The 22,975-nt window shown below is 42.0% G+C and overlaps 1 protein-coding gene across 4 annotated transcripts in view; it reads left to right on the top strand.

Moving 5' to 3' along the window:
* The window catches only part of MLLT6 (MLLT6, PHD finger containing), a 2,458,880-nt gene that overhangs the window by 1,896,778 nt on the left and 539,127 nt on the right, over positions 1–22,975 (top strand). For all 4 annotated transcript variants that reach the window (XM_044055280.1, XM_044055279.1, XM_044055278.1 and 1 more), the window contains exon 9: positions 1,883–2,422. In XM_044055280.1, coding sequence (XP_043911215.1) covers positions 1,883–2,422 — 540 coding nt within the window. The remainder of the gene's footprint in view (positions 1–1,882; positions 2,423–22,975) is intronic.

The raw sequence follows: 22,975 nt of genomic DNA, 5'->3' as shown, positions 1-22,975 counted from the left end.
CAAAGTGACTGTACAAGGGAGAGCGTGAGTCTTGCATATTTTGGATCCAGAAAGACATGTAAGATGTTACCCTGTTATAACTAAAGATTTCAGACAAAATCGCCAGTTGTTCATCTGCTTCATAATAGGCAAGTGGGAGGACTCTGTGAGTAAGCAAACTCTTTCCAAATGGCTAGTTAAATGCATCACTCTCTGCCATGACAAGTACTGCAAAAGTCTGAATGGGTAGGTCAGGGTCTACTCAACTAGAGCGATTGTCAGCACTACTGCTTTTATTTATACAATGTTCATCAGGAAATTCTGACTGGGCATAGCCCATTTTCAGCAGAGGGCTAATCACGTTCAATATGTTTAAAAGGAAGAGGAATAAAAAAATCAAATGATTCACTGTTTACAGTTACAGGACCATTTGGAAGAAAGATAGGATAAACTATCTTTCTTAAATGATGCATTCACATAATCCCTGCACAGGTTCAGAATATCAAGGGGAAGAGAATACCAAGAATTTGTGAATGGCAACAGAGAACAATGCATGCCCCAAATGACTGGCCTGTGACTGTGAGAGAACAAGCAAAAGGTTTGGGGATCTACATCGGCGTGTACTAATGTACCATTCTGTTTTGCAGTGAGAGCCAGCAATTTGATGCATCTGTTTAGAACTGAATAAAATGGCCTTAGTTGAAGCATGTGAGGGTAATGTAAGGGATAAAGACCTGACTATGAACCATGTCACCTGAGTTCATTTAATAGCTCAGGTACTTGCAGGAGCTGGGTGTAGGGGATAAAGCCCTGACTATGAACCATGTCACCTGAGTTCATTTAACAGCTCAGGTACTTGCAGGAGCTGGGTGTAGGGGATAAAGCCCTGACTATGAACCATGTCACCTGAGTTCATTTAACAGCTCAGGAACTTGCAGGAGCTGGGTGTAGAGGATAAAGCCCTGACTATGAACCATGTCACCTGAGTTCATTTAACAGCTCAGGTACTTGCAGGAGCTGGGTGTAGGGGATAAAGCCCTGACTATGAACCATGTCACCTGAGTTCATTTAACAGCTCAGGTACTTGCAGGAGAAATTTTAGAGTTGTGCTAAACTGAATGTACCAGAACAGGAAATCCCAACAGTTACCCACTGCAAAAGGGCATTTGAAGTCAGATCTTATTGCTACCGGATACTCAGTGTTTGGTCATGCTGGTTTGACAGTTTTGCCTTTCTGTTCCCTAGCATCTCAGTGGATAAGAGGTGACTTCATGTTAACTTTTTACTCACCAAAGATATACTGCATGATAGGAATCCAACTGTTCATGATTTTCTGGTAAATTACTGAAGATTAGTCAGTAATGCCAGACAAAAAAGTTTTGTACTTTTTATTCAGAAAGTGAACATTGATGCGGAACCTGTTGTCCTGCTAATTTTTTGAAGTGAATTAAAACAAATTGTCCATGATTTTGGGCTATTTTCCCTCAGTTATTTTTGACTTTATCTTGGATTCTTGAGCCAAGAAGTTGAGACCTGTGGTAAAGCCACTGTTACATGCAACAGTTTTGTTTACGAAAATGCTATATGCTGCCAACTTTAAGGGATAGTGTCTTCTGTCCTGTATTTAGTTTTTTTTTTTTTTCTATTTCATGGATTTGAAACAATTTGCCTTTCTGTCACAGGCAGAGAGCCCCTGTGGCACTTACCATGAGTTGTTTCACAGATCGAAAGATTTACGAATTGACTCTGCAGATCGGCACAGCAGCAAGACAAGTTGAATAATGCATTTTGCTTTCATCTGTGTTTTATTTTGTAGCTGGTAGCAGTGGTATTCATATATTAAACTGATAAGTCATTTCTATATTTTAAATACTTGAAATTAATATCATTGTTGTCATTCCAGGCACTGTGTGCAGCTCACTTCAGTCTTCCCAAGACTTCGCGAGTTTCAGCAAGTTAGACGAAGAAGATGAAAAATATTTGAAGCCAATCAGTTCGTCAAATAGTTCCCCTTCTTACGAAGAACAAAAACTGGACATCTTTGACCAGAAATTGACGATATCAGGGCTAGGATCTATCATGCGTTTTTCATCCTCCTCCTCTTGCTCAAATCAGTTAAAGGCTCGTGAGACATCACCTATAGACTACAAAGCCTTAAACCCTGTGACTGTTTCCAGTAGTAACCACAAAAGAATGCCTTCTCTCAGCATTGAGGAAGGGGACATTACAGCAGTGAAAGAGAAGAAGCACAAAGGGAACCGTAAAAGTAAACACGGGCCTGGGCGGCCTAAAGGAAGCAAAAACAAAGAGAGCAACAGCCAAAGCACCACGTCATTCCCTACCATTGGCTTTACGAACTCCACTATAACCACCTGTAGTCGTTCCATCACTCATGGGGGTTCTATCCCAAGTCTTGGTACTGAATCGTCACTGCTTGGTTCAGGTATGTTGCCGTTCTTTTCTCCTTTCATCTTGTACAGTTGTAGTAAACTACATATTTTTTTTGTGGTACTGTTTATATACACCATTTTAAAGCAAGATTTGTAATTTTTGTGCTTGTTGAGTAAGTGGGTTTTATTTGGAAAAGGACACTACATCCTCTTTTGAGACTATTTGGTTGTGAAAATGCATGCAGTAAGAGCACTTGTTGCTCTGCCAGAAACATTTACAATTTTTAAAATGCAGCTGATTTTTTTTGTCTTGTGATCTCAGATTCTAAGACTAGAGACAACTACTGCATAGAATAGTTCTGCAGCAGTTCACTTGCATGTGCTTTGGTTATGTTTCTCCGTGCAGCAATCTTAGTTTTATGCAATTAGAAATGTCTGGAGTAAGCATTTCACACACAAAAATATAGTGCCTCTTTCTGGAATGGGACAGCATATTTGCAGTCATGAATTGTAGCTAATGGGTGGCATAAATTGACTGCATATTGCACTGTATTGTAAGTACCACATTCATATTGTCTGGTGCTGTTTTATTAGCACCATATGCTGACAGTAGAAATAAACTTATGTTCATTTGTCTGCAATTATTTCCTTTTTCCCTGAGACTCAAGTGCAAATGTGTCCAGGTCATGTATACCCTTTCACTACTCAACAGCTGCACACTGGTATTAGGCGAATTGTACTTATGTAAATGTCAGGTTTTTACTTATCACAAAGTACTTTTCCTTCCCTTTAATCCGGTATGGTGACTTTCACATGTAAATAAAGTGGATTTAATTATTTCTCCATTTCCTGTCAGTACAGTACCTGATTCTGCAGTAGCTGCAGACCCATGTCAAGGGCAGTACAGAGGAAATGGCTGCTTTGGGGGTAAACTTTTAGGTGGCACTGAGCAGTTTGTAACAGTTACAAACTGTCAAACTGTTTTTTTCTTTCAAAGGTAGCAACAAGTTAATGCACTGCTACATAACGACTTGTCACTACCATAAGAAAACAGTATGAGAGTTTACAGATTGCTATTAATGAAGGGTGCTTTCAGGTACTCAAAGGTAGTAGAGAGAGCACTAATGGTCATTGTGCCAAACCTCCTTGCTACATCTCTAAGCTTCTATGGACACCAGTTTGGTTGCCTGTGAAGTCTCATATCAGTTCCTCTGAAAATTGGTGATTACATTTTCTTCATCAACCCATTAACCCATTGAGTAAAGTGAGTCGAACCTTCCACTCATCGTCTAACATGATTAACAGAAGCAAGCACATATGCCACTTTGTTGCTGAAACAAAAGTCAAAAGGGAGTCACCAAAATGTACTGGCAGTATTTCCAGGCGTAGTTCTGTAGTTCTAGAAATTACTGCCTCAGGATTTGCCATATTATTTTAATGGAACAATGCAACTACAGAGAAAGTGTGGCTCAAAGACATGCATATTCTTGAAACACAGTGCATGGTGGTAAGGAGAAGCCTTAAACAACAAACAAAATTATGTATGTCAGTCTCTAGAATGCCATTTTGGAGACAGTAAATTATAATGTATTTATCAAAATTAAAATAGCAGAGTAAGAGCTATTTAAAAATCATACAGCTCAACTGTCCAGATGTTCAAAGAATGTTCAGATTTTTTGCCTCATAATTTTGACTTTTCCTTATATGATTTGTTTGACAAATCACTGAGGATTGAAGTTACTAAATAATGACATAGATTTGAGTTTCAGACTGCATATCCTTCAGAAAACGCATGCTAACATAAATCTTGGTATTCTACCAACGTTCTAAGTTTATAAGAGCAATGTTTAAAATCTGTCTCTATTTTTTGGTCTTTGTCCTTCATTATTTTAGTTTTCGCCCAGATTTCCTGTGCTAAGAGGTTGAGAGCTATGCGTACCTCTTAACCTCTTAGAGCAAAAATATCTGGACAAATCTAATCTTTTTCAGGGGATTAGGGTTGTGTTTGAGTGTATTTTGCCCTGTTGGAATGCATACAGCTTGGCAAATAAGTGGTTATAGGAGACATAGAAAGCAGCAGTCTTCTTCTTCTTCTTCTTCTTCTTTCAGCTGCTCCCGTTAGGGGTCACCACAGCAGATCATCTGTTTCTTCCTGTCCTCTGCATCTTGCTCTATCACACCAACCACCTGCATGTCCTCTCTCACCACATCCATAAACCTTATCTTAGGCCTTCCTCTTTTCCTGTTACCTGGTAGCTTCACCCTTAGCATCCTTTTCCCAATATACTCAGCATCCCTCCTCAGCACATGTCCAAACCAATGCAATCTCACTATCTGGCTTTGTCTCCAAACCGTCCAACCTGAGATGACCCTCTAATATACTGATTCCTAATCCTGTCCATCCTTGTCACACCCAGTGCAAATCTTAACATATTTAACTCTGCCACTTCCAGCTCTGACTCCTGCCTTTTTGTCAATGCCACCGTCTCCAACCCATACAACATAGCTGGTCTCACTATCCTCTTGTAGACCTTCCCTTTCACTCTTACTGGTACTCGTCTGTCACAAATCACTCCTGACATTCTTCTCCACCCACTCCATCCTGCCTGTACTCTCTTCTTCACCTCTCTTCCATACTCACCATTACTCTAAACTGTTGATCCCAAGTATTTAAACTCATCCACCTTCACCACCTCCACTCCCAGCATCCTCACCATTCCTCTATCCTCCCTCTCATTCACACACATATATTCTGCCTTAGTTTTCCTGACCTTCATTCCTCTCCTCTCTAGAGCATATCTCCACCTCTCCAGGGTCTCCTCAACCTGGTCCCTACTCTCACTACGCATCACAATGTCTTCTGCAAACATCATAGTCCACAGGGCTTCCTGTCTGATCTTGTCTGTCAACCTGACCATCATCATTGCAAATAAGAAAGGGCTCAGAGCTGATCCTTGATGTAATCCCACCTCCACCTTAAACGCATATGTCACTCACACTGCAGACTTCACCACTGTCACACTACCCTCGTACATATCCTGTGCCACTCTTACATACTTCTGTGCCACTCCTGACTTCCTCATACAATACCACAACTCCTCACTAGGCACCCTATCATATGCTTTCTCCACGTCCACAAAGACACAATGCAGCTCCTTCTGACCTTCTCTATATTTCTTCATCAACACTCTCAGAGCAAACATCACATCTGTAGTGCTCTTTCCCAGCATGAAACCATACTGCTGATAACTAATCATCACTTCCCTTAACTTAGCCTCCACTACTCTTTCCCATAACTTCAAGCTGTGACTGATCACTTTTATCCCTCTGTAGTTACTACAGCTCTGCAGATTACCCTTATTCTTAAAAAATAGGTACCAAAACACCTTTTCTCCACTCCTCAGGCATTCCCTAACTTCCCAAGATTTCATTAAACAATCTGGTAAAAAACTCCACTTCCATTTCTCCTAAGCACCTCCATGCTTCCACTGGTATGTCATCTGGACCAACAGCCTTTCCATTCTTCATCCTCTTCATAGCTGTCCTTACTTCCTCCTTGCTAATCTATTTCACTTCCTGATTCACTATCCCCACATCATGCAACCTTCTCTCTCTCTCATTCTCTTCATTCATCAGCCCCTCAAAGTACTCTTTCCATCTGCTCAACACACTTTCCTTGATTCTGAGGATGTTTCCCCTCACTATCCTTTATCACACTTACCTGCTGCACACCTTTCCCAGCTCGGTCCCTTTGTCTAGCCAATCGGTACAGGTCCTTTTCTCCCTCTTTAATGTCCAACCTTTCATACAACACTCCATACGCCTTATCCTCAGCCTTCGCCATCTGTCTCTTTGCCATGCTCCTCATTTGCTTATACTCTTGTCTACTTTCTTCATCTCTTTGACAATCCCACTTCTTTGCCAGCTTCTTCCTCTGTATACTCTCCTGTACTTCCTCATTCCACCACCAGGTCTCCTTGTCCTCCTTCCTCTGTCCAGATGTCACACCAAGCACCTTTCTATCTGTCTCCCTTACCATCTCTGCTGTAGTTACCCAGCTATTTGGTAACTCTTCACTGCACCCCCAGTGCCTGTTTTAACTCTTCCCTGAACTCCACCTCACAGTCACCCTTTTCCAACTTCCACCATTTAATCCTTGGCACTGCTCTCACACTTGTCCTCCTCTTCTTGATCACCAACGTCATCCTACAGACTACCATTCTATGCTGCTTAACTACACGTTCCCCTGTCACCACTTTACAGTCTCCAAACTCCTTCAGACTGGCCCTCTTGCATAGTATGTAATCCACCTGTGTGCATCTTCCTCCACTCTTGTACGTCACCTTATGCTCCTCCTCCTTCTTAAAATACGTATTCACCACAGCCATGTCCATCCTTTTCACAAAATCCACTACCATCTGTCCTTCTGCATTCCTCTCCTTAACACCTTACCTACCCATCACTTCCTCATCCCCTTTGTTTCCTTCAACAACATGCCCATTGAAATCCGCTCCAATCACCGCTGTCAGTCTCCTGAGTGGTATATCTGTTTTAAATGCTACTGCTTGGACAGCATCATTCTTTGTGTAAGGTGGCCACCGTTTGGTAGTAAATGACAGCAGCAGGGAGTCGCACCTACATGATCCTGGTTGAGGTATGACAAAGGATAGGTGATGCTAGAAAGAGGAGATGCAGGAGCCATCACTTTTAAAACATTATAGACCATGGAGTCTTTATCAGGGCTACTTCAGCACCACAAACAACATTAAGTGACGTGTTAAAGTGTGTAATGTGATTTACACTTGGGTGGCGGTCTTCATCCTTACGTAACCACTGTGCGGTACTCATTCATAGAGGTTGGCTTTTGTTGTGCTAGTAAAGGAAGAGCTGTCTTTTGTGCAGGTATGAGGCTACTGATGTTACATTGTTTCCATATCTTTCTCGTGTTCCACTTGTTCCATTATGCTCTAGCAATGGAAGAATTTGCTAATGTGTTAGAGCATTGCTGGCAGTATCCTTGGCAGGAAACTCTGAATCGATGCTGAGCTTTGTCTGGGAATAAAGGGAGAAAATGGAAGAGGAAACGAGTATGATTAGAACTGTTGACACGGTCTGCAAAACAGGTATAATTTCCTGGGTCTTATTACTCAGAAGTCAGGATGGGTAAACAGATGACTTATTTTGCATTGTAGTACTATAAGCCCCCCTACACGCACACATTTTGCTTTTCCATAGGAAGGTGTTTTGGATCAGCAAGCAGAGCTCACAACATTATTTGTAAAGGTTCTGGGAGATTACTCCAGATTGTGGTCTTTTGGTCTTGTATGCATTTACTGTAGTAAATTACCTGAGATATAATGTGGAGAATTTTCTGCTGGCTCTGGACAGAGAAAAGAAAAGTACAGTTGTGTACTCTTACCATAAATGTAGATGTTCGAGTGTGTTCACTGTTGCAGTCATCACTGCTGGGTTCTTCCTGCTGGCAAGCAGCCCTCGATCGGCCAGAGTCCCAAAGTCTGGGTCCGACGTTGCCTGAGGTCGCTCCTTCCCTGACGTCAGAGCGCCAGGGGTATAAAGGCCTCAGCTGATGCCATTTTCCTCAGTTTTTCTTGCCCCAGATGTCAGGTGCCCCAAAAACAAAAGGCCAATAACTTAGTCAGAAGAATAAGCATGCATCAAACTAGAACATAACCAAAAATCACCAGCAAATATACCTCAGAGGAAGAGTAGTGCTAAGGAAACACAGACAGTACTCATAAAAACAGCAAAAGAGGGGATAGGAGGGAGGGTAACCCAGACTGCAACAGTGAACACACTCGAACATCTACATTTATGGTAAGAGTACACAACTGTACTATGTTCATCGTGTTTCACTGTTGCAATCATCACTGTTGGGTTGAATCTCAAAGCTAAGAAAGGGTGGCTGGAGAAGGTACAGAAGGGGCGGCAACAAGGCCCTGCAGGGACTGCAGAGGCAAAGCCTGCCCTAGATTTAGAGTAGAGAGGGAGGTTGTAGTGCTTAGAAAAGGTATGCACAGAACTCCAAGTAGCAGCTTCTAAGATTTCCTTGGTAGGAACTCCACTGAGGAAGGCTGCTGAAGTAGCAGCAGCTCTGGTAGAATGTGTCCTAATGATAATAGGAACAGGTTTGCCATGATGAGAGTAACAGAACCTGATGCAGTGGGCAATCCACTTGGAAATAGTTTGTTTAGTGATTGCTTTTCCCTGTGATGTAGCAGCATAGGCTACAAACAATTGGTCAGTTTTCCTAAAAATCTTGGTCCTGTCCAGGTAAAAGCGAAGCTGCCTGTGTATGTCCAAAGAATGTAAAAGTTTCTCTCCTTCATTTTGAGGATTAGGATGGAAAGTAGGTAAATGAATAGTCTGATTCAAGGCTACTTTAGAAACCACCTTAGGCATAAAAGTGGGGCTAGTCCTCAGGGAAACCCTGTCCTGATGAAAAATAATGAAGGGTTCCACAGCCATGAGTGCTTGCAATTCAGAAACTCTTCTGGCAGAGGTTATTGCTAAAAGAAGATCAGTTTTCCATGATAAAAACTTTAAATCTGTGGTAGCCGCAGGTTCTAAAGGAGGCAGAGTTAGCTTTTCCAAAACATAGTTGAGATCCCAAGCGAGAACTGGAGCTCTTCTAGGGGGCCTTATATTCTTTGCCCCCCTGAGATATTGCTTAAGTAACGGATGAGAAAAAATTGGAGGATCTGTATTGTAGTGTGCAGAAATAGCCGAGGCATGTATTTTGATAGATGAAAAAGATAGGCCCTTATGCAACATCTCTGTTAGGTATTGTAAAATCAGAGGAATGTTTGGAACTGTAGTATCAACACCCTGGGCCTGATTCCAGATGCAAAATCTTTTCCATTTTCCTGCATAAGATTTCGTGGTGCTGGGCCTTCTAGCTTCAGTAATTATATCCATTACCTGTTTGGTAAGGGTAGAATTGCTTATAGCCCCTGGATCCGCCAGGCTGCTAGATTCAGAGTTTTGACATGGCTGTGCAGGATCCGGCAGTCTTGTTGAGACAGTAGATGTGGAATTTGTGGTAGAATCCAGGGCGGACCCTGAACCAAGTTCATCAGGGTTGAGTACCAGAATTGTCGAGGCCAGTTGGGAGCCAGTAGAATAATTTTTGGGTTGTCCTGTTTGATCTTCAGAAGTACCCTTGGTAGAAGAGGCAATGGAGGAAAAGCATACACTGAGAGGTTTTTCCAACTGAATGAGAGGGCATCCACTTTCCATGCCCGTTCATGGTAGTTCCTTGTGCAGAATGTTTGCAGCTGGTGGTTTTGGGGGGATGCAAAGAGATCTATGTCCAGGCACCCCCATGCCTCTGTTGTCATCCTGAATATCTGAACATCCAACATCCATTCGTGTAGATCTGAGAGGTTTCTGCTTAGGCTGTCTGCCAGAGAGTTGTCTTCTTGGCAGAAATTGAGCTTGTAAATCTACCTTGTAGGCCAGTGCTGTGTTCCACAAAGTCATGGCCAGTCTGCACAGGGGGTAAGAGTGGGAGCCTCCCTGCTTGTTTATGTACCACATCACTGTAGTGTTGTCTGTCTTTATCAGTAATTGCCCCAGTAGAATAAGATCCTTGAAAGCTGTCAGAGCATTCTGTACAGCTAGCATTTCCTTCAAATTTATGTGCAGGTGCATTTGGTCCTCTGCCCAGGCACCCTGAAGACATTTCCCTTGCATGTGGGCTCCCCATGCATAGTCCGAAGCATCTGTCATTATCACTTGATTGGCTGGAGTGGGACAGAAAGGCTTTCCCTTGTTCTGGAGACAGGCCTTGGCCCACCAAAGAAATTCCCACTGGAGGCAAGGCAAAATTGTGATCACTGTTTCCAAACTGTGGCAATGCTGAGACCATACACTCTTGAGGTACCACTGTATTTTCCTCATATGCAGTCTTGCATATGGTATTAGCAGAATGCAGGATGCCATGTAACCCAAGGCCTGCAGAATTTTTCTTGCAGTTAGCTGACACTTTGAAGCCAGGTTTTTGAAAGAGGAAGCCAGTTGCACTTTTTTGTCTGGTGTCAAGTAAGCCATCTTGGTTGTAGTGCTCAGAGCGCCCAGGAAAATAATCTGTTGAGTGGGTACCAGGTTTGATTTCTTTAGATTTACTGTAAACCCTAGACACCTGAGTAGATGCCGCACAAAAACCAGATGCTGAAGTAAAGTCTCCTTGTTGTCTGCTTGAATGAGACAATCATCCAGATAAGGGTATAGTTGAATTCCCTTCTGTCTGCAGAATGCCATTACTGGTGCCAGGCACTTGGTAAAGACCCTGGGCGCAGTAGATAAGCCAAAGGGCAGCGCAGAGAACTGGTAATGCTTCGAGCCCGCTTTGAATCTGAAATACCTTCTGCATTCCTGCCTTATAGGAATATGCAGGTAAGCGTCTTTCAAGTCCAAAGTCACCATCCAAGCGTTCTTGCTCAGCATAGGCAGCAGCTGCTGCAGAGTGAGCATTTTGAATTTTGGTATATCCAGAAAGGTGTTTAGTATGGAAAGGTCCAGGATTGGTCTCCATGAGTTTTCCTTCCTGGGAACCAAGAAAAGTCTTGAATAAAAACCTTGCCCTATTTCTGTGTTTGGTACCAATACTATGGCCCTCATAGCCATGAGGGACTGAACTTGCTTCTGAGCCTCTGCCCATTGATGCTTTGGCAGGTCTGGCCATCCATTCGGTTTTGGCAAGGTATGGAAATGAAACTTGTAACCTCTTAAAACTATGTCCAGAACCCATTTGTCTTGGGTTATGCGGCTCCAATTGTGATAAAAAAGAGAAATTTTTCCTACCAAAGGCGCTTCCAGGAGAGGAGCCCCTGGAGCTAATAAGGGAGAGTCATAAAGACTGTTTCCTGTAAGGTTGTGACCTATCTTCTCCACCCTTGGGAGAAGGAGCACTCCACTGCCTGGGTCTGAAAGAGGTCTGGGCCTGTCCTCTTCCTCTGGCACGCTTGTATCTGCCTCTCTGGGATCTGTCCGAGGTCGGAAAGGACCAAGGCTTAGCTGGCTAGTTCCTACTAAATCTAGGTGGCTGCACCTGTAGAAAATCTTTAACCGTCTGCATAGATTTGGCCTTATCTTCCATTTTCTTTAATACCTCCTCAGCTTTGGCCCCAAACAAAACATTGTGCCGTAGAGGGGCGTCCAACGGTTTGGCCTTAACCTGATCTGGCAAACTTTGCTCCCTTAACCAAGCATGCCTTCTAATAACTGTGCCAGTTGCTGCAGCCCTGCAAGAAGCCTCCAAAGAATCAAAACCACAGTGCAGGGTATGTTTACCCACCTGCTCAATAGCGTGCAATAAATCCTGTAACTCCTTATTTTCTGCACAACCAGAAACAGCTGACATCTTTTGTTTCAACACAGACAAAAGGTATTGCTGATATTTCAACATATGAAATTGACAATTCAAAGCTCTAATAGACAACGTAGCAGAAGTATAAACTTTTTTGCCCCATCTTTCCAAGGCTCTGGACTCTCTGTCAGAGGGAATAGGGTTCTTAGCAGAGGCTGCTTTAACACCCTTAGGGCCCTGAGAAATAGTTTCTGGATCAGCTGAAGGATTTTTAAAAAGGAATTTGTGAGAATCTGGAACCCTATAATATCTATCAGGTTTGACAGAAGCAGGAGGAAAAGAATCAGGAGAGAGGGTAGATTCTGTAAAAACATCATCCACAATGTCCAAGACAGGGGGGATAGCCAGGGGCCTATGCTGGGGGAGAAGAAGAAAATCTCTAAGCCTTCTCTTGGATTCAGAGTATTCCTGCCCTTCCCAGTGGAAATGCTCTCTCATGTCATGCAAGGTTTCCCCAAAAGAATAATCTTCAGGAGGAGAAGCTGAAGGAAGGGAATCTTCAGCATCAGAATTCTCATAAGGAGGGAAGGAATAATCCTGCTGAGAGGAAGAAGCAGAAGAAATTGAAAATTGATCTGATGACTCATAATCTGGCTCTTACCTAGGCCTTTTGTCAGGAGGGGGATGGGAACCCCTGATCATAGTTAACAGGTCTTCGGCCATTTTAAGCATCTGTCCCTGAGGTCTAGGGCCCTGAACTGAAGAGGCCTGTGCTTGTTTCTTTGTCTTTGCTGGAGCCTTAGTCTTTGTCTTTGTCTTTAAAACTGAAGCCATCTTTACATGAAGCTGTGTAGGCCTGAAAACCCCCTCAGAGGCCGGTGCCTGCACAGTGGCTCCGGACCCATCTGAGGGGGCATTATCCGAAGGTCCGGTTCCTTGAAATTCTGAAGGCCTCATCGGCTCCTCGTGGGAGTCTGTATAGGAAAGCGGTTCAAAAGTGGCAGACGATAGGGGCTGCGAAAGCACCTCACTGACGACCGACGAACTGGCAACTGGCTCTGGTAGAGAAATGTCGTCTGTTTTAGACCTCGGAGGCCTGTCTTTATCTTTGCGCTGTTTATATGCTCCAGCCGGATAAGAATCCAATGACATGTTGTAGTTAAATCTTCTCCCAAAATAATGGAAGGCAAAATCGTACCTGCGCTTAATAGTGCGTTGGTTAAATCTAGCACAAAACCTACAACTAGCTACATCGTGGTCAGGGCCTAGGCAAGGGATACAGTATGAATGAAAATCCTTATGAGGTATTTGCTTCCCACAAGAAATACAATTATTAACTTTTTCTGACATCGGACTGGAGCAAGAAAAAAGTTTCCCCAACGGGGTACTTAGCTTTAAGAAGAAGAAGTTCCTCAGATAAATCACCAAAAGTGAAAAGGAGTCGGACGACCGGCACTTGTGAACTGCTTTGCTTCGGGCACCGCGCGGCAAGAAAGACTGGGGAAAATGGCGTCGGCTGAGGCCTTTATACCCCTGGCGCTCTGACATCAGGGAAGGAGCGACCTCAGCTGACGTCGGACCCAGACTCTGGGACTCTGGCCGATCGAGGGCTGCCTGCCAGCAGGAAGAACCCAACAGTGATGACTGCAACAGTAAAACACGATGAACATCAGCATTGTGCATTTTTGGTGCACAGTTTGGGGGAAGGGAGATGATATAGGCTAAGGTCTACTGCTGTCATTTGATCACTTAAGGTACTGTCAATGCAAACAGTAAATAAAACCAAAAAATGGCAGTGAAAGTCCCATACTGCTCTCAAAATCACATGATTAATATTACATATACAGGTTCTGATTTCTGGCTGTCAGCCATAGAAATGGAAATGCAGACAGATTGCTAGCACATTTTAGCATTTACAGAGTTATGGATTTTTTGATGGCAGATAAGGACTGGTCTGCTTAGTTTGGCCATCCCTACATTCTTGATTAAAACCATCCCTACATTCTTGATTAAAAGTAGAGCCAGTTTAACCAAAAACATTTTTTTCAACAACATAACTGCCTTACTTTGCGACACTGTTATTGTTTTTTAGATTGATAGCTCTTCATAAACGATATGCCAGTCATCAAGCCACCCTTTCTGTGTAACACATACTTCCTCAAGGCTCAATTAATCCTTGCATCTTCTTGCCATACAGCTGTTTATTTTTAAGTGTGCACAGACTTGGGCTCAGTGTGTCCCTTACTGTTTTATCATATCATTTTCTTTCTGTAGGATTGTCTTTCCTCATATAGCTTCAGGTGAGGACCATGCCCTACTTATTGTTGTCCATCTCAGCAACAGCCTGACTGTCAGATCAGAAGTGTACACAGCATTCTACGACATGCTCTCACCAACTGTCTGTGCCTCGGTGGGGTCTCACAACTATCTATGCAGAGAGAAAAACAGTTTCTTGTTTTCTTCTGCTGCTGTTGCTGGAGGCTGCTGCTCCATCTGTCTGCTAAGCTGTGCTAACACTCATTCTGTATACCTTTAGATATTCAATTCACATTCTACATTTGTGGCTGATACTTCATCAGCACCAGTTGTGCAATCCTGTCACAGGTTGGATTCTAAATATATTTTTTCCATTTAATTTAAACTGGCACCATATTGTAGACCATTCCTCCAACCTTGCAAAGCCCCATTCTGCCCTTTGTACTCTTTCTTGTATATCAGCTCTGTTGCATATCTTTCTTTTACCTGCAGAAATGCATACTTTTCCTTTTAAACCCTTTTGCGTTGTCACTTGGATAAAGTGAAGTTCTAAACCCTCTGAAGTAATTAATGCCTGCTTCACTGAGAGTGCCTATGCAAATGTCCGTTTCACTTCTTGCAGTGAATAACCAAAAGGAACAGGTAAAATTAATCCCAAAAATACACTTTACTGGTACAAAAGTTACAGAATAGCACTTGTAATTCGACCTTCTGTGAGCTGTAATTTGATGTGTGTATTTTAGGGAATATGTAATGTGATATGAATGTGATTAATTTTATTTTCCTCAACATTGTTTTGCCCCATGTAAAACTTAACCTCTTTTAAGAGAGCGTGGTATTCGTTGTGAAGCAAAAAAATTACACACATATTGGATTAACTACAGACATCAGTTAACCAATAGCATGATTTTTCCTACAGTCACAGAAAGAGTCTTCCGATTGTCCCATGTATTCACAAATTTCCTAGCAGACACTGACCCCTCCCCATGACTTCACTAGGAAGGCTTTACCATGCATCTGCTACCTTTTTTGTTAAAAAGGATCAGATTTTTTCATGTTAGTTGCAGTCACTGAACCTCTTAATCATTTCTGTTTTTGACTGTTTTTGTTTTCCTCTCAATGTATGCAGTTTTCTTCGAAAGCTTTATTTCCAGGATGCATTACTTTGCAGCGAATTCAAGCTTTGATAAATTATGTGCCTGTTTTGGGGTGTGATCAAAAAGAGTAATGAAGTCAGCACTGAAGTGACACCCGTAATCCATGTGCAAACAAAATGTGGAAAAGGGGTGATGGATGGATGGATTAAACTTATGCATATGACAGATTTAATACACATTTTCCAAAATGCCAGCTTAAAGTTAAAAACTGTTTTTTTATTAGGTTGATTATTCAGTTATTAAATACATAACTAGCTAAAACCTTAGTTGTAAAGAGTGGCTCCTGATTACATAAGATGGGCACTAAATGGTAAGTGAAGTGTAGTATTCACAAACTAGCATATCCTGGGAAATCCAAATGACAGATAAAGTGTGGATAACTGAAATGCAGGAGAGTTACATTAGTAAGTAATGTCTTTCGGCTTTTCCAAGTTAGAGGTCACCACAGCGGAACTCCGGTCCGCTAATGATTGGCATTGGATTTTTACGGTGCCGAGTTGCCAGCCCAACGCCCAACCTTCAAAGAACGCACACACATTCACGCTCGCACCTACCTGCATGTCTTTAACTTCACTTGACTGCAGGGAGGACATGCAGACTCCACACATAAGATGCTCCAGCCGAAAATCGAACGGGAGAACTTCTTGCTGTGAGGTGACAACGCTAACCATTGTAATTTAAACTTCATCTACTAGGCCACTTAAAGTGACACTGCACTTGTAGGAAGTACGTGTGCATGTTTGATTGCTACTTGTGAATGTACAGATCAGTACAGTACAGATTATCCAAGGTTAAGCATCAGGCAGTCTAGCAGCAGAGAGTTCCGCGGTAATCCATTGTCTTAGTAAAGCAAAAGAAGAATTACCTGAGAGTACAAAGTGCAAAGTTAAGGAGCATTCTGACCAAGACCCCTGTTAATCAAATGAGGAAGCATTTATATGAAAGGATAATAAAGTTGCATAATTTTCTTTTAAATATTCCATGAGAAGTTTCTGTTCTCATAGTTGTAGACAGGATATATAAACCTTAGGTTCCATGTGAGCAAATTATAGTTGCCCAGTCTTACTTCATTCATTGATCTAAAATGTCAGAACAATCACGATGAAAGGTAAATAGACTATTTAGTAGCATCAGAAGCAGTTTGTGTACCTGCTCTTATAAAACCATTGGTTGTGCAGCCTGCATTGTGATAAGTGTCATCTGTGGAGTGTGGAATTAATGTTTTATTCTGAGATGAGGCTGAGACTGTACATATACCAGCAGTGGCAAGTTAGGGATAAATTAATGAAGTATTATATATATATACTAGTCCCTGATTTGAACAAATGCTAGCGAAGTGACAGGCTGGTCCCAAAGCATTCCAAGTTGGGGAAAACCACTACAGAAACTGATATGGAACCGAAAAGAGGTAGCAAAAAACGCACAGTTCAAGTGGTAAGAGAGAAAAAGGAACGTAAAAGCAGTAACACAGTATTTGATTGCAAAAACAGCTGCATAGCAAATTTAGAGAGTTTATTTAATCACAGAATGGATATAGGATATTTTAATCAGCTGTTGGGTTTATTATTAGCGCAGGCAGAATACTTTAAATTAAAGCTGGCTCTGGCTCATTTGTACGTAAGGGGGAAGAATTGGTTATACAGAGTGGGAGTTCGAATTTGTATTATCCGTTAAATGTAAACTGTCTTCAGTGATCAGATCAGGTGTGTGTGTGTGTGTGTCTGTGTGTCTGTGTGTGTGTGTGTGTGTGTGTGTGTGTGTGTGTGTGTGTGTGTGTGTGTGTGTAATGAAGCTGAAGAAGGCACTGCAGCCTCTGGCTTAACTGAAAAGCTCTAGTCACATCTAGGGGAATGGGTGTACATGATCCAGAGTCTAAATGATGTGCTACAGTGTTATCTTACAGACTATCTACTTACAGTGTTAGTGCTACAGTCTTTATGCACCACTTGTCATTATGAGATCTTCATCATACTGATCACTGCTGCAGTAGCCTTACCAATATGGGTTATGTTCTGCCAAGGATGTAAAGGCTGTCCAGCGTTCAAAGCTTCAGGGCATCCTCAGCTAGTTTGAACTGAGCCAACTAAAAGACAAGTTTGAGTACAAAGCCCTTCAGAGCTTTACGCCTGTCAAGGAGAGTGTTCCTCTGAGGCTTTCAATGATTAATGGTGGGCTTGTGCTCTCCTTTGCTGGGCAGAAAATTTTCCTTTGGGGAAGACCCTTCTATGTTCTTCGTTTTGTTAAAGTTTATTAGTTTCCTCTTCAGGAAAGTTATTTTTAAGCTAGGGGTGTTGTGTATTAATACACTGTCTCAAGACTGTAATGTACTTTCAAAATGGAGTACTCGTTTTTTTCTGTCAGTTTAAAAGTAGTTTAAAGTAACTGAAAACATTTTTTTCTGGGATGAAATTATGTTTATTTGTCTTTTATGGGCCTGGCATAGTGTTTTAAAGTGCTTTTTACTATGTTTGTTCTGTCAAAAAAGTAACTTCTGTGGACTGATAGTATTTACTGGCATTTTCTGGGAAAGAGGCACCATTTTCAATTGACCGTGGAGCAGATAGTGTCCCCATGGTGGTCTCCAGCCAAAAAAAGAAAAAGTTAAGCAAACATCCTTTGCCACCACAGCAAGGTAGCAAATTCCCACAACTAGAGATGGGTGACTCTGCTGTGGTCATTTGTTGTACCTCAGTCCATTCATCTTTTACCCCAGATCCCGCTGGTATAGCACCTACAGCCGTTATGGACTGCGGGTTAGCCACATACTCTGCTGTTGATGGGATCCCTTCACTGGGCAAGGAAGAGCCACTCTTGTCAGTCCTGAGAGAGAGGGAACAGGGAAAGTTTCCCTGTCGTGTCACAACGCTGTGCCCATTATTGGTGAAGCAACTGCTGCCATTAGTAGCATGGAAGGCCCCGGTTTTCCTGTCAAAAAGAAACAGACAAACAAGTATTTACTCCTTCTCAAATTTCCTTGGATGGGAATAGTTTATCAGGTCTGGCTCAGGGTTTAATTCAGGCCGTTTTATTGATCCTTCTTGTAAACTAGTTTATTTTATTTATTTATTTTATTTCACATTTGTTGATCGGAATTGTCCGACTGAGCTGAAGAACCCTTTTTCAGCGGAGGCCCGAGGAGAAAAGCTCCAACATATACAATTTTCATTATAAATTAGCATTAAACAGCAATGTTACAGGATTATTACAAGGCATTAAGTAGCAATACAATGTTATACAGTGTCAATAATCAGGAGTATAGCATAACTACTTCTTGTAAAATAAAGAGGGATTCCTCTTTTCCTGAAGGTATTCAAGATTTTGAATCTGAACAAGAAGATGCAGTGACAGGTACATGTTTTTCTTCCTCAGATTTCTGATTCAGATTCAGAGGAGGGTTCAGTTTCTGATTCTCCCTGTTGGGGGGGGGGGTCTTCTTCTGAGACTGTTGCTTCTCAGTCCCTCAGAAAAGACTAGGAGTTGTTACAGAAGGATTTTCCAGAACATACATCAATTTCTGCTGTCTGCTTTAGAGGAGGTGTGTTACTGCCTGCAGTTTTCCTGATACCCAGCTGCCCCTAAAAAGGCAGATAGGATGTATATTGCCCCTCAGTCTTTTACATTTTTATACACTATTCCCAAACCTGACCTAGCAGCTATAGCTTTAGTAGATCCCACTACTTCCAAGCACTTACTTAATTCCACTCCTAATATATCTGGTAAGGATGGCAAAATTATTAATAGGTATGAGAAAAAAGTGTATACTTCTGTAACTTTGTTTTTCAGAATTCTGAATTGTCAGGCTCATTTATTAAAGTTTGTGCTGACAAATTGTGAAAGTATGAGAACATGTTTATCTCCAGATCTTGTGAGGAAAAAAAATATGCTTTGAATAACCTAGTTTCTTCTGCTGCACAGGTTACTGCTCATTGTTTGCAATGTGTGTACGACTCTGTTGATAGTTCTTCCAGGGCTATAGCTACGGTTTTAAGGAGAATGCAGATGATGTTAAAAATGAGATTTTAAATTCTCCCTTGCATAGAGATTTAGTGTTTGCCCCCTATACTGCAGAGCTGATCAAAAAGTGTGATAAAAGAGGCAAGCCGATCAGGGAGTGTCAAAGAGTTTTCAGCCCTCCTTTTCCAAATTGTCCAAGGGATTTTCTATCTCCTCATCCAATTTTGGCAAAAAAAGAGAGTAAATAGTCTCAACAAAATTCAGGTAAATAGATGTTTGAGAAGATTTGGCAAGGGAGCTGCGAAACAAGTCTTGAACCTCCCAAAACCAAGAACAGTTCAACAAGTCTGAATGACTGTTCAAGAGACCTTGTGACCCCCTCCCACACTGGCCTCGTTTTTCCAGAAAGGTTGAAGCTCCATTTTTCTCTGTGGCAACAGAATGTTTCAGACAAATGGGTTCTGAAAATCATTCATCAAGGCTACAAATGGCAGTTGGAGGAAATTCCTCCTTTCCAGGGGGCATAGTTCATCCTCCAGATAAGAATATTTTGTTTCCACCAGTTCTTCATCACATGCTGACTCAAGGAGTGAAAGATTCGGTTCATCCTTCCCAGGTGGGGAAGGATTTTTATTCAAGGATGTACCTAGTACCAAAGAAAGAAAATGCTTGGAGGCCTATTGTGGATCTTTCTTTCCTAAACCAGTTTATGATAGTGTCCACATTCAAAATGGTCACTTTAGAACTTAACTTTTTTTCCTCTTTCAAGTTTCCTGGTCACACTAGACTTAAAAGATACTTATCACATCCCTGTTCATCCAGACTTCAGGTGCTTTTTAAGGTTGTGTGTGTCTGGATCATATTATCAGTTCTCTGCCTTACCCTTTGGACTAAACTGCAGCAAGAGTGTTCACAAAGTGTCTAACTCTAGTTATACCTCATTGCAGGCTGCAGGGTATCCACATTGTTCCCTATTTAGATGACTTGCTTATCTTTGCAGAGTCTTTTTCAAAATGTCAATAAACTCTTACTTGGGTGAGAGATCTGTTACACAATCTGGGATTCCAAGAGAAAACTCAAAAGTCTTTTTGACTCCATCACACAGGATTGTGTTCCTGGGGTGCCAACTAGACAACTCAGTTCAAAAAGCTTTTCTTCCACAGGAAAAAAAATAGATCTACATCTGCTTCTATTTCTAAGGTTTTCCACTCGGACTTCTTCATGTAATCTGTGATTCTCATGATACCCCTGGCAAGATTCAGTATGAGAAAGGCACAATGGTATCGGAAGTGTCTTTGGTCCCTGTGCCAACATCCTTTTTTCTTTTCAAATCTCAGTGCTGGGGTTTGACAGAAGAGAAATCACTTGGAGGAGGCAGCAGGCAGTACATTTCCCCAAACCAAAGTGTCTCCCCTTTTCCCTCCCTGTTCCAAAGCAGTCAGTTAACATAAATGTCTTGGAATTTACTTGAGAAGCAGTTTCAGAAGGCATAAAAGTACAAGGTGTGTTAGACAAAAAGGACAGGCAAAAGTACATAAATATAAAATAAATGCTTGTCATGATCAAGACTTAATTCTCTAAATCATTTTTCGTCCCCTGGATCTCTTCAGGTAGTTACAGATAATACCAGTTATGTGGCACATCAAAAAGCAAGGGAAATCAGGTTTTACCCCCTTTGCAGACCAACTATGTTAGTTTGCATATAGTTTCAATGCACCGTCTCACTCTACAGGTATCATATATTCCATCACAGCAGAACTGTGTGGCAGGCAAGCTGAATGGGATTATGGCAGACCCTTATGAATGGAAACTAGATCTGAGGTCTTCCAAAATTTGACCCACCTGTGGGAACTTCCTCAGCCAGACCTGTTATTCTCTTCTCTAAATAATAATCTGACAAGGTCCTAATTCAGGACTCCGTGCAAGAAGGCATAGAGGATAGATACCTTTTTCTTTCCTAACAGGAATGTTCGGTATGCTTTTCCACCATTTCAACTGATATCCAGGGTACTTCTGAAGATTTAGAAGCAATCCCCCATGGTCATTGTTGTGACTCCTTTCTGGCCCAAGCAATAGTGTCTCTACCTTCTTTTGAAAATGGCCAATGGCAATTACCACAAGCTGCCTCACAGACTGGATCTACTCACATGAGAACAGGGATGTTTGATATATCCCGACCCTAAACAACTTCATTTGATTGCCTGGATGATAATTATTCCCTTTAGACACCTTTTTACTGAAGACATGCAGAAGTTACGAATGCAGACAAGAAAGTCTGCTACTAGAAAATCATATATAAGCAAATGGAAAAGGTTTTCTAATTGGTACCAACAGCATAACTAGCACCCACTCAGGGCTATTTATTCTCTGGATCTGATGTCTCTTATGTCCATTCCTCAACTGATGGGTCTTTGTGTCTGACATAGGATCCATCTTCGGTCACTCAGTCCATTGGATCACAATCTCAGGCCTGTCCCCTTATCCATAACCTTCTACAAAGCCCAAGATTACCTGAGATCTTGTTTGCCACTTCTTTGATGCAGACACGGATCTCCTTTGCTTAGGCATTAGTTATGGCGTTAGAAAACTTTTTCTTTGATACATCATTTTCCTTCTTCTAGATAACTATCTTTTGGTACTTTAACTTCTATAATATAATGATATCCTTACTTGCCTTTCATAGTTATTTGGATAGATTGTTATTTAACACACATGCATTACCACAGGATACTTGAGCCATTAGTGAAAGGTCATCCATTTGTCTTTCCCCAACCCAAAGCCACTGTGACCACGGATGCTTCCTAGTTGGGGTGGAGGAAAGACTACAAGGGAAAGACTGTCCAAAGCATGTGGTCTCCCTCCAAGGCCAGGCTCCATATCATCATTCTAGAGATTACTCCTACCACCGCAGGCCTTCCAGGATGCCCTTCCTCAAGGACTGATATGTATCCAGACCAACAACATGTTGGTAATCTGGTACATCAACAAATGGGGGAAATGCATTCTTACCCCTTAAGCTGAGAAGCTATGAGGGTTTGGCAATGGCCAATACCTTCCGCTCACTTTCTTTCAACAATGCACATTCTGGGGAAGTCCGTTGTTCTAAAGGACAGGTTGAGCAGATCTGTCCTATCGCCTCACAAGTGGTCCCTCAATCAAAAGGTGCCAGAGCATGCTTTGAACTTTTTGCTTCTCCCTACAACACCAAATGCAGCAAGTTCTTTGCTTTTATCCCCACAGGGGGAGTAACTGAGGGACACTCTGAGCCTCACTTTGCCCCCAGTCTTCTTTATGCCTTTCCTCTGATTCCTTTCATTCCAAAATTTCTTCAGAAAGCCTTATAGAAGAAGGTCATAGTTATCCTCATTGCACCTTTTTAGCCTTGACAGGTTTGGTTCCACTACCTGCTACCTCATCTGAAACACCCTTCATGGGGTGCTGGATCCCAGTCTGGATCTCATTTTTCCCCAGTTTGGTGTACTCTTTCCAGACATTTGAGCCCTCAAATTTACTGATTGGTTTCTCTACTTCCAGTGATGGCTAGTCAGTCCAGGCTCTCCTCCCAAGTAATCTACATTTTCACTTCATTCCAGTGACCTTCTACTAGGAGAATTTATAAAAGCAAATGGAAACGTTTCTCTTTGGCCTTCTCAGTGAAATGAAGCCCTTTCTCGGTGCCCCTTTCAGCTGTCCTAGATTTTCTAGCTTCTTTATTTCAAAGCGGTGCCAGTTGCTCTGCTGTCTAAGTCCAGTTGGCAGCTATCTTGAGTTCAGTTCCAAATTGCCCCAGTTGCCTCTCTCAGATTATCTAAATCTATACTGAGGGGTACTTTTCTTCTCAGACTTCCTCTTAGAGATCCTACTCCTTCCTTGGAAAATAACTACTTTACTTCAAACCCTGACTAAACCAC

The sequence above is a fragment of the Protopterus annectens genome, chromosome 13.part0 (genome assembly GCF_019279795.1).
Source record: "Protopterus annectens isolate FY-2018-M chromosome 13.part0, PAN1.0, whole genome shotgun sequence".
NCBI lineage: Eukaryota > Metazoa > Chordata > Ceratodontiformes > Protopteridae > Protopterus > Protopterus annectens.
Note: the sequence above shows the minus strand (reverse complement) of the source record. Positions and strands in the feature narration are given on the sequence as shown.